This window comes from Aythya fuligula, chromosome 6 (assembly GCF_009819795.1).
Source record: "Aythya fuligula isolate bAytFul2 chromosome 6, bAytFul2.pri, whole genome shotgun sequence".
NCBI lineage: Eukaryota > Metazoa > Chordata > Aves > Anseriformes > Anatidae > Aythya > Aythya fuligula.
Genome location: NC_045564.1, coordinates 14,455,053 through 14,472,013, shown reverse-complemented (window position 1 = coordinate 14,472,013; position 16,961 = coordinate 14,455,053). Strand labels below are relative to the sequence as shown.

At 38.0% G+C, this 16,961-nt stretch overlaps 1 protein-coding gene across 1 annotated transcript in view; it reads left to right on the top strand.

Moving 5' to 3' along the window:
• PPP1R1C (protein phosphatase 1 regulatory inhibitor subunit 1C) overlaps window positions 1-16,961 on the top strand; it is a 48,981-nt gene continuing 32,020 nt past the window's right edge. The window contains 3 exon segments of the mRNA XM_032190348.1: window positions 1-328; window positions 330-485; window positions 2,732-2,792. Coding sequence (XP_032046239.1) covers window positions 227-328; window positions 330-485; window positions 2,732-2,792 — 319 coding nt within the window. The 5' untranslated portion in view covers window positions 1-226.

The following is a 16,961-nucleotide window of genomic DNA, read 5'->3' as shown; positions in this document are numbered from 1 at the left end:
CGGTGGAGAGATCCTCTCTTTCAAATCCCAGGGCTCCAGGCCATGCAATGCTAGTATTGCGTTTTCAATTAGCTTCTGAGTGAATGCTTGGCATATGCAGAAGTGAACTGGTGCACAATTAGCTTATTGTTCCTTTTAGCTTTGTGCTGAGAGGATCTGAAGGACTGGAGAAGAAAGGGGAGAGGGGAGTGGGGAAAAAATAGTCAAGCCAGCGGCATCTCTGTGGATGTGGAATAAGGGAGCTGCTCAGCTCACACAGATCCACTTGCTAAGTCGGGAATTACAGCTGTTACTGAGGAGCACACAGCGTGGCTTTAGGGAGGGCGCCGGGGAGAGCCGCAGAACAAGGCTCTGTTCTCAGGCGCTCCAGGCTCTGCTTTCGCCTGCCTCACCTCAGCATTGGGATGGAGCCCAACAGCCCCAAAAAGATCCAGTTTGCTGTGCCACTGTTTCAGAGTCAAATAGATCCCGAAGCAGCTGAGCAGGTAAGCAGACAAGTTTCTCTCACAGTTTTGAGGGAAAGGGGTAGAATGGGTGCAAGATGTAGGGTGGTAACAGGTCATACTTAAGGCCTAAATGCTTTTCCAACTTATATTAGCTTAACTACAGACCAAATGTTCTGGAAGTTACAGCACTGTTTGGATACATGCAAAAAGAGAGTTGGATATATCCTCCAGCCCTTTATCTTGGGTAGGTTTATTCAGTATGTGTTTTCTGTGCTTTTCCTGTAACTGGACCTTGTGCTCTAATGCATACGCTCCACTTGAATACACATTCTCAATAAACTTAAGAAGATTATTTTTATATAAAGCAAAACATGAAGTTTATAATAGGTACCTAATGAGACATATTGCACAGTCCAGTTAGAAGACAGCTTATTTACCATTCATTTTACATGATAAAATGAGTTACATTTTGCACAATTTATCCTTTCAGTTATATCCTGTATTTTACATGATTAGTATAGTCTTATTTATATCATTGTTAAAATGTTTTACATATTTTAAAGATATGTACGTAAGTGTAGAAATATGTCTGGATGTAGAATTGTATGTATGAGATTAATATGTATACTATTTTAGGTTTTGACTCCCATACACATACACAGATATATGTAATATATATAAAACAATACAGCAGTCTATGGAGGAAATTTGTTTTTCTGTACACATGGTTATTATGTACAGCTATGCATAGATGTACATAAAGAAGAACAAACATAAGCTTAGGAGAAAATCTGGATAAATTGTAATTAGGTCACCCAGTATATTTCTCTCAGTGCAAGTACTTCTCGACATTTGCTTCTATTTTTGTAAGTCTAGTTTTAGATGATACCAGGGGAATAGCATAACCTTGACAGTTCTGTGTTAACGACAAAAGTATTGGCACCTTTAGGACAGGTATCTTGTTTCCTGAATATTCTGATGTGAGCCTTTGCCAGAAAGCAATGGCTTGTGAGTGACCACTGAATGAAGAAGTACTAGAAGGGTGCAGGAGAGAATTGCTGCAGGTCTTCATTTTGTCCATTGGTACTTCTGAACTATAAAATGTCCGTGCCTTATGAAAAGCCCTGCATTGAATTCAAGCAGGCTGTGTTCTGATATTTTTTTTTCTGAAATCTGTAAGAATCATACTATTTGGATTTCACTGGATTCCCATGGCTTTTGAAATGCTGTGCCACAAATTCTGCCTAGATTTTAAGGGTAATCATTTTGTTGTTGTTGTGAGTTTAATTCCAAGTGCTATTCATTTATGCTGTGGAGGTGTGATGAAATTAAATTAGTAAATACTGCTGTCAGATACATTTACTCTAATCTGGTATAACCCCATTAAACCTGATGATGTAATTTTCCATTTACACCTCTGAAAGCAAAATTTGAACCCAGCTCACTACAGAGCTCAGCAATTAAAAAAGAACAAATGCACTGACATTGAGCACTTGTGTCAGTGTGGTTTCTAGCTGAAATACCCAGTCTCTCTCTTGAATTCAATAGAATATTGATAGTCTGGAAGTTTTAGCGTAGCAACTTTCAATGCAAATATGTCCATTATAGAAGGGTAGTCCAATATCATGTAGTTCAATCAGTGTTAATGGAACAAAAAAAAAGCTTAGTCAAATAAACTTTGAATAAGAAGAACTGCATACGATTTCTATTCAGAATTACATATTGATAGGTAAATATCTAAGCTAGTGCTATTTGGAAACATTCTTTTTAAAGTCTTGACTATTATTTTCTTTAGTTAAAGAACAACAACACCACTTCTGGCCACAGTTTAGAAATATAAATTCATCAGAAAACACATATACAATGTCAGCTCTCAAGTGTGCTTCAAAAAAAATCATATTCATAATTGCTTGTGAGAGCTATAACAGCAGTAGCTATTTGAATATATAAGTTCACAAACTACTGCAGTTATTTTCCTGAAACAAAGGTAAATACCAATTATTTTAAGATATAACCAAAACATATCAGCAATGAATGTCCAAAAACTTATACAAGAGGGATCTCACCTGTGTTTTCCATATACAAGCATCAGTATGACCCTGATCATTGTCAGTCCAGAAGAACAGTCAGAAAGACAGCAATGTGCTGCTGTTCCTTTAAATATTTTCTTTTTTAACTTTGCCTGGTTTACAGTCAGGAGGACATCAGATGGCTTGTTTGTTTTGCTTTGAGTGTGGGGTGATTGGTGGGCCCTGATGACTCTCCTTGGTTTGTGCACGTTACAGATCAGGAAAAGAAGGCCTACGCCAGCATCACTCGTCATCATGAATGATCATGTGCCCCCGGGTAAGTGCCAGCATACTTTCTAAACTATTGAATTTGTGTATTTGGGATTGTCTGCAAAATGGTTAGTTAATGAACTACATGATTTTAAAAATCCAGCAGTAATTTCAAAGTACTAAATATTAAATAATGGACCATAGAACAGTTTGGAGTAAAAAACATGAATCCATGTAAATCTTGGCCTCCAGATGATGGCAATAATTTCAGTATTTTATACTTCCCTATGTTTTGTTGTATGTACAAGGAGAGTAAACATGATCCTTAAGACATAATATGAGTCCTTAAGACATAATTTGAGCCCTTAAGACAGAATTTGAAACACATTACCTACTTCACTTCACATCAAACTTTTATCTTATATAGCCCTCTGCAACATTATTTTCCTGCCTTATCTCTTCATTCTTTAAAAAGCAGTTCAGGCTTTTTCTCACTGATATATCTTTTAGATCATTGCTGTATGCACTGGTAAAATTAAATGTAAAATTAAACCATCTTAGCTCTACTGGGATCTCCTCTTACTGCAGTGTGCTGATGCTCTCCCAATCTGATTAATGTCACCAGTAGCTGAAATTCCTGAGAAATGCGCTGAGAGAAGCATTTAAAGAACCCTGCTCTTGAGGTTGAGATCATTGCAGCATAGCTCAGATTAGGGATGTTCAAGCATGGCATATGGTTAAGGTTATATTATTTTGACACTGCAAGTGGCCCATGCATTTGCTGCAGGGCTAATGCTGATCCCAGTTTGGAGAGTAGCATTCTGGCCCATGTTTCAGGCAGTTCAGCTCTCAGTAATGATGCATGAAAGATCTACCTCAGACCAACTTTCCTTAGGTTAATGGGATACAGTGCCTGTGTTGCTAGGACTTAATTTAAAGCAAACTCACCTTGACTGATAATCTCTTTTGCAATTCACTTTGTACAGTTTGTACTGTCATATTTCCTTTTATAAACAGATACTTGGTAGAGTACCAAATCAAAACCAAACAAAGAATAAGAACTCTTTTTAATTTACAGGAAATTTTAGTGTAAACAAAGTGGTGCATGTCTGTTATCTCCTTTCCTGCAATGTTCATAATAAATCTTTAAATAAATCATTTTTATTATCAGTTAGGATTGCTGCAAGTATCAGTAAACTTCCATGTAAACCCAAGAGCTAGTATTCGTCCATTTCACCTATGTTTATTCATGGATATGTTATCCCCTCTTATTAGGTACCGGAAAACCAGTATTGATGAAAGTTCTTTGGTTAGATTAAAATCTTGTCTTTTTATTTTTTTTTAAATTTTATACAGAGTAAGACAAAAATAACAAAATTATAAGCACCTTCATTTTCCTTTCCCCCTTCATGTTGTTTCTGCATGAGTATGTGCATATGTGTTTCCATATGGCATGCTTGATATGGGCAAGTGTTTTGAAAGGAGCGTGCACATGTAGCTATGTAAACCCACTGAATACAAGATCCACAAAGCCAAATTGGAAAGTCAGATTATAGATTTGCAATGGGAGTATGAATCGTATATAAATTCATTACGGGTGTGATCTTGCAAGGTGCCAGGCAACTTCTGAAATTATTGTATACCTTCAACTTTCAGAGGAGTCAGCAAGTCCTAGAGACTCTTGCCAACTTGCAGATTAAACTCCTACTGCTAGTTTGCTACTTGATTTTGAATAGAGCTCAATGATATAACAAATAATGATTCATCTCCAAACAATGGTTAATTCTTTAATGCTCGTGTTTACAGTAAATAAAATAACAGTAGTAAGGGTGAAAACTTGACACTACCACAATTTTCATTAAAAGCATGATTTTGTAAATATATGAGAAAAATGAGCAACAGAGAATTGAAGTGATATTTTCAAAGATAACTATTAAATTAGAACTGGACTAAACTAGAATCCTGTCTCTTTATTTTTGCCCACTGAAGTACTTCAATTCCCTCATTAGTAACAGATAGTGAAGTATATGCTTCCAAGGGCATGAAATGCATGACCCAGTGCAATTCTAAATGTTCAGATGCCCACGCAAAGTTTACTCAAATTATCTAAACTTCTTTTATTTTGAAAATCAGAGAGAGGCATTTTCTAAGAATCAGACTTTTCTATAGCCTTCTGTTGCATCTGCTCTTGATTGCAGCATGAAAAAAGTAGCATTTTTGTGGCATTCTGGATATAGACCCATCTGGAAACCAGAAAGGAGTAAAATGATTTTGGACATTTCAAAACTTTATAATAAATTACGTTTGAGTTGTGCCATACATAGATCTAAAACAGTCACTTTCCTCTAAGTCTTCTCATCCAGCCCTGATGTCTACAACAGATTTGAGAGGAATCTGTCTTCACGCATGTAGGTAAGGACCATTGTACTATAAAGTGAAGATGGAATGGCTACTAAGGATAAGTAATTTAAAACAGCATTTGGAGATGACAACTACTTCAAAACTTTAAGAGTCCCCTTGGCTTCCCTGCCCAAGGAGACAGTAAATGCCAGACCACACTAAATGATTTACAGGCAGGTGGTAGATGTGACTGCAGAAGCAAATATCAAGACCATAGTATCATTGATTGGTGCATTTGTTCCTGCTTACTCTGGTTGGCATCATATATAATTTCAAAGACAGCAAAAGAAAAATTTAAATAGTGACAGTATCAATAATGATTGCAGTGGACATCACGGGCTTCTGAAGCAACATAGTGATGAAAAAAAACTCAACTTTTTCTGTATGTGTTCTGTAAAGTGCTTTATTGTGGATTATGTCACATCTCAGCAGAGAAGTTAGCACTAGAAAAATTGAGACTCAAGTTATGAAGTGATTCACCTTAAGAGTAATTGTTGCCATCAATTGAGCTGTATTTTTTCTGAGAATCTGATATTTGATTTCATAATATCTAACTGGTTTTACTATTATTTGAAATTACAATACCGTTTTACTATCTGTGAGAGCAGAGCCTAATTTTAGTGGGCAGAACTACAGAAACTTGCAGTGTCTCATCCTAAACAGCATGCCTGCATAGATTACCAAGGAAACCCAGTCATATCCTGCTATAGCAACAGTTGCACAATCCCGATCCTTTAAAAAAAGGATGTAAGCATGTGGTTAGTTTTAAAGACACTTTTACCTGTCATGCTGCAGAAGAGCTTAATCCAAAAATTGCTAAAAGCTCTCCTGCTTCCTCTTTCTCTTGCAGTATCATTGAAGCCAACAGAAACTGAAAATTACATACCTGGAAAGCAACCTTTTCTTTAATGCCATAATACACTCACAATCTCCTGTCTCCTTACCAAGTATAGGAGAATATTTATGAAAATCAGTTCTTACTATCTGAAATACAGGTCTATCCATGCTTTAAACCAGCAGTGTCATACTGCAATGGCTCACATGAAAGCTGGTAGCAATGTAGAGTAATGACAGCTGAAGGAGGAAAACATCAGACCACAGCTCAGGTTTAATGCCATTAGTGCTCACTTTGATCAGAAAACAATGCCAACGTTCCTGTATGGACTGGCTTTGTCACAGAGCCAAGGCAACATCAAACAGTCTAGCTGGCAGGGTCTGCTCAGCTCATGTCAGAGTGTTCAGTCTTCTTGAAATACTAGAATATGGGTAAACATTAGAATAAATTCTGTGTTTCTGAACTTTCTATGTATTTGCTGTTTGCAACTCTCCTTTCTACTCAGTTGCATGTTTTGGCTTCCTTCCTTGTAATGTAAATGTTACTTAGTGTTTGGAAATAAGAAAAACATAGCAATGTGTTTTGATAATTCTTCAGAGCTGCCTTTTTGTATTTGGCAAATCTAATTTCAAGGTAGAAAAGGTAACTTGTAAGAAAGCTGTGCCCATATCCAGATAAGGAACTTGCTTGCAGTCTGTATTTGAGCATTAGCAATTTTTCTGTTGTGTTCCCCGCTGACTTTTGGTTGTCTGGACAGGGAGTCATACCTCCCAGCTCAGTGCAGGATCTCCAGAGCTCTGGTGAGATGTCTCAAGGGCAGGGTCAGTATTTGGTACAGCTGCAAACAATGCAGATGGATGGGTAGTGGGAGTAAGAATGGCCCTTACACCTGCTACAGTCCCATGACAACCCAAAGCACATTAGGTTGTTGTTTTATTTTTTGTGTGTTGTGTGTGTGTGTGTGGTTTTTTTAAATGCTAAATTGGTTCTAGACACTCCCAGGCTATCCCTGCACAATTAATCTTATTGCCATGTATAGTTGTGCTTTTCTGATGATGCAAACTATGCCAGAAGTATATCCTTGAGAGGGTAGATGTGTTAAGTTCTATCTGACATTGAAGTTTTACATTTAACAATCACATTTTTTCTTGCAAGGCAAAAGAGACTTGCTAGATAGGAGACAGCTGTCTGGTCAATTGTAAACCAGTCCTGCAGTCCTTTCTCGGGCAAAAAGCTCACTGAAACTTGAATCAACAGAGAACTCTTGGTCTCACAGTTCATGAAAACTGATATGTTTTTCAAAAGCATGAGATTCTGGTAGGACATGCTGCTTACTTTGGTTCAGAAAATAGAGAGTGTGTAAGCCAAATAACAGCTGTTTTCAATTGCAAATTTAGGCTTCTAATGTGGTTATAAAAAAAAAACTGTCATTAACTTTTTTTTTTTTTTGGTCTAAGAAATTGGCCTTTCTATATGCTAAATTTGAATATCATTTAAGTGTGCTGTCTGTTTTTATTATAGTCTAGGACTTCATGGAGGTATGGCAGTAAGCAATGAAAAAGATGTGTTTGTCCCTTGCCACAGGACTGGTACAGCTAGCTCTGTGTGCATTGCCACTAGCACAAAGATGCTGAGAGATGAGGCACTGCTGGTCCAGGCAGTGCAGTCCTTTGTGTTCGTCAAGGCTGTGCTGAGAAGGGCCAGATGACACGGTGAAACAATGGAATACATAAAACAAACACTGCATGAGCCCTAATAGGCAACAGAGGAATTCTTGAACTGGAAAGAAAATGTCTAGGCTTGAAAAAACCCTGCTATCTGCAGGCTGATATGTGACATCAGAACTTCAGTTGTTCAGTGACAAACTACATCCTTTTTTTTTTTTTTTTTTTTCTTGCCTATTTACCCTATGCTAGGATGTTGTTTCATTTGGGTTAGTTTGAATTTAGTCTGCAGTTCAGGATCACAGAGTCCCTGGGACAAGCCACAGCATAAGTTCCTCACACATATGGTATGTGAGTGAAAACTCCACGGTCTGACCCACAAAAAACAACAACAAAAAAAGTTCATGGACTGAAATTAATTAATGAATAAATAAGGACAGGAAACTGTGCTTGAGCTGTTTTTAATGCAGCCCAGAAGCAACAGCTCACACATTCCAAACAGAAGCCATGAAACATTTTTTAATTTAAAATAAAAATAAAAATTCCTTAGCATCTTTCAAAGGCAGACAGGATTTTATGTCATCATCATCACCAAAGGACCTGTCATGCTGCCTGCAGTAAGGTAAAGACACCACACTGGAGGACCAGGCTTTGATTTGGCTGGAATGAACTGTGCACTGCTCTGCTTGATCTAGAGGTTATCACAGAGGCACCCGGATGCATTTTTGCTGGTTGTTTTTTTGTTTGTTTTTTTTTTGAGGTCATGAACATATTAGTTCACAAATATAAACATTCCCACAATTCATGCATTGTGTAAAACACATAGTCTGGATGAGTGTGAAATATGTACTGCTTCATACAGTGCCCAACCAAGCTGCTACATATCTTGAAGATGAAAAAAAGCCAATAGTTTCAGGTCTTGTATTGTTCTGAACTGGTACCTTCAGGTACCTGTCAGGCCATCCTAACTCGCCATCTTAACTGTCATGTGGTCGGTATTATGCCTTCACTCTTCCTTTGGCTGTTGTAGACACATAGCCTAATAAAAGTACGTTGTGTCCGTAAGTGTTATTAAAGCAGCCTTCAGATTTCTTTAATTTGCACAGAAGAACCACTATGGTAAAGAAATACAATGACTACAAAGGATTATTGTGCCTCCTCTTTGGTACTATGTGGTCCTCAGCTCAGCTCAGGATGAGCCTTTGCTATTTGCAGCTGACAAACTAAATCCCCAGACTACACTGACAGCTACAGTCTATTTGGCTGAAATAAGTAAATTCACAGTCAAAACAAGACAAGTTCCTCACATTCAGTGATGTTTGTCTTCCCTCCATGAGAAGGGGAAGCATGAGCTGCAATCATGGTCTGAGAAAGTTCTGGGTTGTGGAAGGGACTGAGTATAACTGCTGTGTGGAAATGCAAGCCGGGCATTTACAACCAGAACTCAGATTTTGGACCTAGATGGGAGAAATGGTGCAGCTGAGAGGACATGACACTCATTCATAGTTTGGGCAAAATTACATTTATCCATTTCTCCCATTCCATCCTTTTATACTCCACAAGTGAATTTACTTCCTCTTCTACTTACCCATGCAGCTGAGCTCCTAATGTGTGCCATGACACTGCTTGTTGCTCCCGCTTCCTGCCCTCTGTTGGTTTTGTGTTTGATGGGTCAACATCCGTGGAGCTATCTGAAAGTACAGGAGGTATTTTTAGAACTGAACCTTGTACTCTTCATCTGTTTTCCTCATTCCTTATACAAAAGCACCATAGAAACAGCCTTCTTCCATCCCAGGAGATTATTTGCAAATCATTTTTAATATATATGGTTTTGTGTTACATATCTCCAGCTCCTTGATTATCCAGTGTCAGGACTGATAAGCTTTCAAACAGCTTACCTCTGTTTTCATCTTAATGCACACTAATGTGACAACGAGGTGTGCCATGGGGTAGAGAATAGCAGTGTGGAAAGCTACATAATGTTGTGAGAAAGCCAGTCTGACAGCTTCAAGCTTTATTACACTCATAAAGCTTAGCACTTTGCTAGAGGAACCCTAACAGATTTGCTCTGTGCCAAATACTTATACACTTCATACACTTTGTTTTGGTGAGAAATGTGAATACATGGTGAGCTTCCGATTAAAAAACAAACAAACAAAACAAAACAAAAATCTAGGCATATGTAGCTACCTATAGCCAAAGTACCTAAACTATATTTAGTACAGCTATATGAGCAGACAATTATTGGGGCTTGTGACATTTAAATATTTATTTTTGATCAAAATAGGTCCAGTTTAGCCAGGAGCAAAACATTCTCTTTGCATTTTGAGTGATGGGTTATTTGTTTGTTTGTTTTAACAGCAGAAAAATCATAGACAATTTGAAATTAAGTCCATTTAAGCATAGTAAGACAAATTGGCTTAAATAAGAATACCAAATTATTATGTTTTAAAATTATGCTTAAATTATACTTCAATAATATAATAATTCTGATATATTTTTTTAAAACATAAGCTAATAAACAAAAACCCATTAATAAATGTTTCAGCCTTCCTGAGGAGAAAAAAAAAACAAAAACAAAAACAAAAAACACACAGGGTTTGTCTGACCTCTCCTATTTAGTACTTAATGCAGCACTCATTCACCATGGTGATGTGTGCAGAATAAATAGATAATGTGGACAGATGAGAGAGAATCCAGCTTTTAGCACTAACCTCATTATGTTCAGAATATTGGGGAGGGGTTGCACTTAAAGCATCAATCAAGATAGCCCCATTTATTGAGCTTCCAGGGAGGAAAAAACAATTAACTCTTTATGTGAAGTAATTCATGTTAAAGCCTCACTTCAACATACACCAACATTGGGCATTTAATGAATTTGGACTGAAAGCTAGCAGGAACTCTAAGCAAAAAGATGCTATCAGTCAGGGGAGTTTTCACCAACTGCACAAGGCTGGACTGCTGAAATTCAGAGAGTGTAAGGGGACTGTAGAGCTTGGCTTTGCTTTCCTTGTGTCTGAGCTGGCTGTGTCATGAGCTGTGGAAATATGATCAGCTGAACCAGCCTAATTCCTTTTTACAGTCATCTAAACAGTTCTAGGATAGAATTATACCCTATGTCTGTTGGAAGGAACTGTTTTCCTCTTCCACCCCTTAAAACCCTAATCGTGTGTCTGTATTTAAAATCATCACGTCTAATATTTTCCTTAAATAGCTTTACTGGGTGATCAAGAGAGTATGATAGCAGCAGAATGAAGTGCAGTTACACGCTCATTTCGTTCGTGTTTTCCTTGGGATACCTAGGACACAGGCATACCACAGAGAGTGAATGTCTTGGCATTTTTTTTATCTTGTGGAGCCAAACCACACTTACAGAAGTCCATTAGCCGTGCTAAGTACACAAATGTGCATTTTAAAGGCAGTATATTCCACTTGAGACCATATCCTTCATTCTGAGAACATAAGCAGAGAATAGTCACACACAGCAGTGCATGAGCTTAGTTGGGCCAGATGGAAACTTCTTATTGAAGTAAAGCAGCGAGCTCTACTGCATCCTGCAGTACTATTTATCCTGGTACACAGACATCCCACAGCCTAAACGTTTCAGCACTGAGTCTCTATTACTCAGAAAAGAGAAAGGCTTGTGGTGATAGCATTCCTTTCTGAATTCTCTGCTGTAGCTGTTCTCAGACAGTGGTGTAAAGCAAAGATGTGGGTGAAGCTTTCCTGTTCTTTTTCTGACCACCACCAATTTGGAATTATATTGAAGAACTAAATGTGTTGGAGGGGGCTGGGGGAACCACGGGGAGGGGGAGAGAGAGAAAATAATATTTTTCATCAAAAGAACTGTGATCCAGGTGTTTTAATCTAGTTCAACATTAGTTTTTTTACTTTCTGTTTTTGAAATAAGGTAAGTAGACAGCAGAGCTGTAATTGTTTAGAAATGTGCTTTCAGGCTTCCTAAAATGCTGATGCTAGTGGATGACTTGGGCCTTAATGTGTATAGCATATCCTGTAGGAGGGTGTGGAACAATTCATTCCACATGAATCACAATGATGTGCTGCTGATTGTGACAGTGCAGATGAAGACGTATAACACAAAACACAGAATCCCCTCTGGCCCTGGTATTTAGTGAGGTTACTAGAAATTCTGAAAAACATCTTTGGAAATTACAGGCTAACTTAGTCTGCGTTAACAAATGATTGCCCTGTCATTTCCATCCTGTCTAGCCATGCTCATGGTGAGAATGAGATTATGGAATCTCATTATGTTGACTCTTTGAAAACTTCCAGATAAAAAAACAAAGAATTAATCCACAAAAGTGACATTTGCATCTTCTTTTTGTATAAGGGTCACAAAACCCAAGAAGCGCTATTGCTAATAGTTCACTTCACTTGTGCATAAACTGATACATGTACATGAGGGGTTTTATGCATGTGTAATCTAATCATAGGAAAGCAGAGAGTAGTTGGCAAGGACTAGCTTTAAAACATATTTTTACTGAAATCCTTGAGGTATTATTCAAAAAGGAAGGAAACTGCAAAGGCAGCAATAATAATCACTGGCTAAGGAAGAGTTTTATTTGGTATATGGTTTCTTCTCCCCTGGTAAATGTCACTTTCCAGACTGTACAATATACAACCATTCAGCTAAGATATTTTTTCTTGTTTTATGAGCTATAGCAAGCAAAGAAATGTTTGACCTTTTTTTTAGCTTTGGCTGTTGATGATGCCTTTTATTTTAGAACTTAGAATGTTCTTGTTGCTCACAGCAGAGAAAGGATCAACTCTCAGGGGTAGTTACTGCAACTACATCTCCAGTACATAGATTGCCACCAGTGGGTCAGTTCCAAGCCATTTTCCATTGCAATTGATTCCTCTATACAACGCTATTAGGGAATGCTTTAAACGTATATCAGGGGACCAGCTAGTATTGTATTTCTGGTCATCTTAGATTTTTCTTTATGATCTTTGCCTCAGTTGTATTTAGATTTCAACTTCACGATCTCATTTGAACACAGACTGAACATAAATCAAGCAATCATCTGGGAAGTAACATGCTACTGACACTATTCAGTATTACTGGTGAATTCCCAACTTGTTCTCTCAAGGTAGTTAGCTCTTTTTACTTGAAAATATTTAATGAACATGTTAAGTCTTTTCACAAACTAATATATTGTTAGGAGTGTTAGAGTCAATGGGCAAACTATCTGGGACGTTTTTGTGAGTGTGCTTTGGTAATAGTTGGTAAAACATTAGCCATTATTTGCAAATATTTAACAGTTTGGCAGTATGTTTTGCTTGGACACATTCATTTCAGTGGGAAGTTTCTGCTCTTTGCTCCTGCTCCTCCAAGTATTTGCTGGCAGTCACTGAACAGCTCTGGCCCTCCTCAAGCCTCTTAGAAGCAATCTTTATCTTTACTTCCCCCCTTTTTACTGTATGCATTTCTTTTCTTTCACTGTCATGTTCCAGGCTAGTCTGTGCTGTGAGTGTGGAAACTGCCCTTAATCCATAAAACAAAGATGTAATCTTCGTTGACGTATGCTTTTGTGTCAGAATAGACCTGGTGTCAGTATAACCTTTAATTAGGTAAGTTCTCCTTCTACAAAGGCAGTCAAATTTTGAGACAAAGTGTCATGCTTTAGGTTGATTTTCCAGTCCTTGTCCCTTGACTTGTTCTATATCTCCGTGATACTCTGTTTTTCCAAGGTCATCTTGTACTTCACTTTGACCCTCCAGCACCTCCTGGGGCACATAAAAATGCTGGCTGTCAGGTTCTCCTCCTACTGTAATGACGTTCTTCCCCAGAGCCACCAGAGATCATGCCAGAAAATCAGCGTCACCCTAGTTTACATATATTTGCCTCACAAAGAATTTTTCTTATCTACATTTCAGTCCAGAAGAGAGTTGAATCAGAACAAAAGAATGTCCATAAAAGAGAGTTGTGTGCAAGTCATCATGTATCTTTTAAGACACACTTTACACACATCTGAGACTTGAATTTACAATCAACATTCAGGCCAACAGGCCAAGGATTTCGAATTCCACATCACCAATCACAAGAGTTTGCTTCAGTTTGCCTCACTTTTATCTAGTTGCCTCACTTTTATCTAGTTGAATGAATTAACTTGGATCTCAGAGATGGAGTGACTATTAATGTGACTGTCATTATTTATATGTGTATTATATATTTTTATATATTGTTATCTATATTATGCATATGTGTAACAATTCAGACTAAGAAGTCAGTCGACAGATGGCTGAAGTTCTTTCCTAGTTGACGTAATGCTAGAAATAGTTCACTAAATGACAGTCATTTGTCTGTGTTGTTGTTGCTTGCTTCGTTGGTTCCTTGGTTTTATTTTGTTGTTGTTGTTGTTATTTGGTAGGTTGTTTATTTGTTTGCCATACTCATGCAATATATCTTGGATAAAACCGTGGCTTTGAAGTCAATGGCAAAACTTCCTGTTGCTTATGGCCTAGTAAAGTCAGTAGCAAAATGATTTTCTGTTTTTTGCTTTTCTCATAAACTCTGGTTTGTTTTGCTGATGCAGACCTTAGATTTGCCACAGTATTTACACTGAGCAGCACTCAACTTGTTTTGAACTTCTGGGCTGGGATTGTTTTGTCTAGAGCAGTATTCACTTCCCCCAACCTTCCTGTAAACTAAACCAGGCGCTGAAGTACCTCTTGTTCCAGAGGGTCAAAGCATAATAGGCACTGCAGTGTGTGCACAGATGACAAGTTACAAAGACTTGGGATTAAACTTAACTTTGTTGTGCTGGAAATGGGAAAAAGTACTTTGCTTTTAATTAAATTATATTATTCTGGAAAGAGTTAATTTACTGCGGCTTGGAAGCCAGGTATAGGCCAACCCTGACCGGGTACTTCTGGTCACAGTGACACCTCGTGGTCTTGCAGGAGATGTCTCCCAGCTGTAATGCCATGAATTACTAGCTGATAGCTGCAAATTTTACAGAAAGTTTATCTCAGAGAAACTCCCCCAAACCCTGTAAGATGTTTATAATCGGACCAAATACATATATATATATATATTATCAGAGATACTGAAAGGAAAAAGACTTCCTTTCTTCTGATTCCACTCTTGTTCTTGTTCCACTCTTGCCCCTTGTTCTTTGAGAGCTATCTCTGTTGACTTCACCAGAGAGAAGTCTGTGGTAGATAGATACACTTCAGGATAGTGATACACTTAAGAAAGCAGCTCTAAGCCTAGCATTAATTTAAAGTCAAGTCAATTATTCAGTCAGTCATCAGTTATTCAAAGAGAAAATTATTTTAAATGTATTTCTCATTGCTTAATTTCTTTCTCTGTGAAGAACTGCCAAGTCTGTAACCATCCCCATACAACTGATGAGGGACTTCTTGTTGGGAAGGTCTGCCCCAGCATTCCTGCTCACCGACCCTCTCACAGAGAAGAAGAGGGCCTCACAGGTGCGGGGTTGCAGGACTTTTGCTATGAGAAGAAGAAATTTTAGCATGGAAGATTTTTTTCATGACAGGTTTTTCCACAAAGGCTGCTTTGTGTTCTAGTAAAATCACGACTGGGCTAGTAAGTAAAATAGTAAATGGAAGTAGTAAAACTAGCAAACAAACAAACAACAAACCACCACCACCAACAAAAACCACTCAAATATTACAAGGGGACTTTACCATTCTGTCAAATTAGTTCAGTTTGCCTTTAAAAAAGCTCCTGATTATGGTGCATATTTTGTCCATGGCCTTAAAAATTGTTAAAAGGGTCTAGTTGTGTAAAAAATGCTCACCAAAGTGCATAAGTGCTGCTCAGCTCACATCCTGCCTATGCAGAGCAGCAAAGCACAGCAGATGCAAATGTGCTCTTGCTTACATCCATCTGTGTGCATCACTCCTAGATGCATTACAAGAGGATCTCCACTAGCAAAATGGTGATAATTAGGAATGTGATGGTGTTTTGCCTAATGTATGTATTGAAGTATCAAAGAAGGCAGAAAGAACAACTCGGTCATTATTGATAAGAAATAAGTCATTATTAATAAGACAGGAGAAAATAAAGAACTTAAAATATCTTCCAACGTATATTTTGAGATTCTATATTGATTTATGGTAATTAGATATTTATTTATTAATGTATTTATTTAAGAGGTTTGGAATCTCTTAGGGAAAGAGAACAGAAAATTGAAAACATAAAGCTTAGGGGAAGGATGATTTTTTGATGCTTGTAATAACAATTCATGAGTGCTCTGTGGTAAGGCTGCAGACCTGATTCATCACTGCTATATTCTAGTTTAATGCCAGTGAAACTAGGCTGATTTACATAGCTGGGTGTGAAACTGGAATAACAAGCTCATGAAGCAGACACCACCATACAATTCCCTTTTGAGATTCATGTGATGTGAACAAATGCATTTAGATTCACATTTGTTGTTTGTAATGTCTCCAGTTTCTTCTAAACCAGACTACAGTATCAGAATGCATGTTTTAAAGAAATTTTGATCTATGTATATTATGATAGGGTTTTATTTCACATTCTTACAGCTGTGCAGCTGTAAGTGGGCCCTTGGGTACTGCCTGTGTGGTGTGCAGTGATGCAGACACAGCTTGGACCAGATGCTGTTGTGTTGGTAGAAGTATGATCATTCTTTTCATTTAGAAGTTGTCTTTGAGCACCATCAGGAAGTATTTGCTATAACTAAGATGACAGCTGTCCACACTCAGTACTAGTAATGGCTACTTCAATACCAAAGGTGGGAAATAGCTTTGTGAATATAAATGTGTTAATTTACGTGGAAAGAAAAGATAAAATGTCCAAGCAAACTGATTCATCAGGCGTATGGCATTTTAGCTAACTCTGAAAGGCTGGTTACAGTCATTGCTCATTGGAAAAAAAACTTCTAGATGAACTAGAGCAACGTTGAGCCAGCTTAGTGGAGGAGATGGCATGACCAACTACACTTGGGCTGAAATAGCATGTAAATGCTGAGTTAGTAATAAACTTCTTGCAGAGCCATTTCCCACTGCTATAAGACTGTGGGGTCTGGATGTAAAGAAAGCCCAGGCGAATCCAGGCCTTTTGTTTAGGTGCGGGACATGAAACAGCCAGGTGGTGGAAGAGCACACAGGTCTGCTCTTCACAGACACTGGGGTCCTTTTCTGTCCAGCCAAGCACATCGCTTTGCAGCACCCCATGTCCAGCTGCCTAGCCCTTCCTCACAGCTTCAAGATTGACTCTCCCCATGCTGCACTTCCAACAGAACAATCAATTCAACTTTCTGATGCTGTAAGCAAGACTGTATCAAAATAAATCCAGAGAAAGTCACTGTCCAGAAAGAGAATT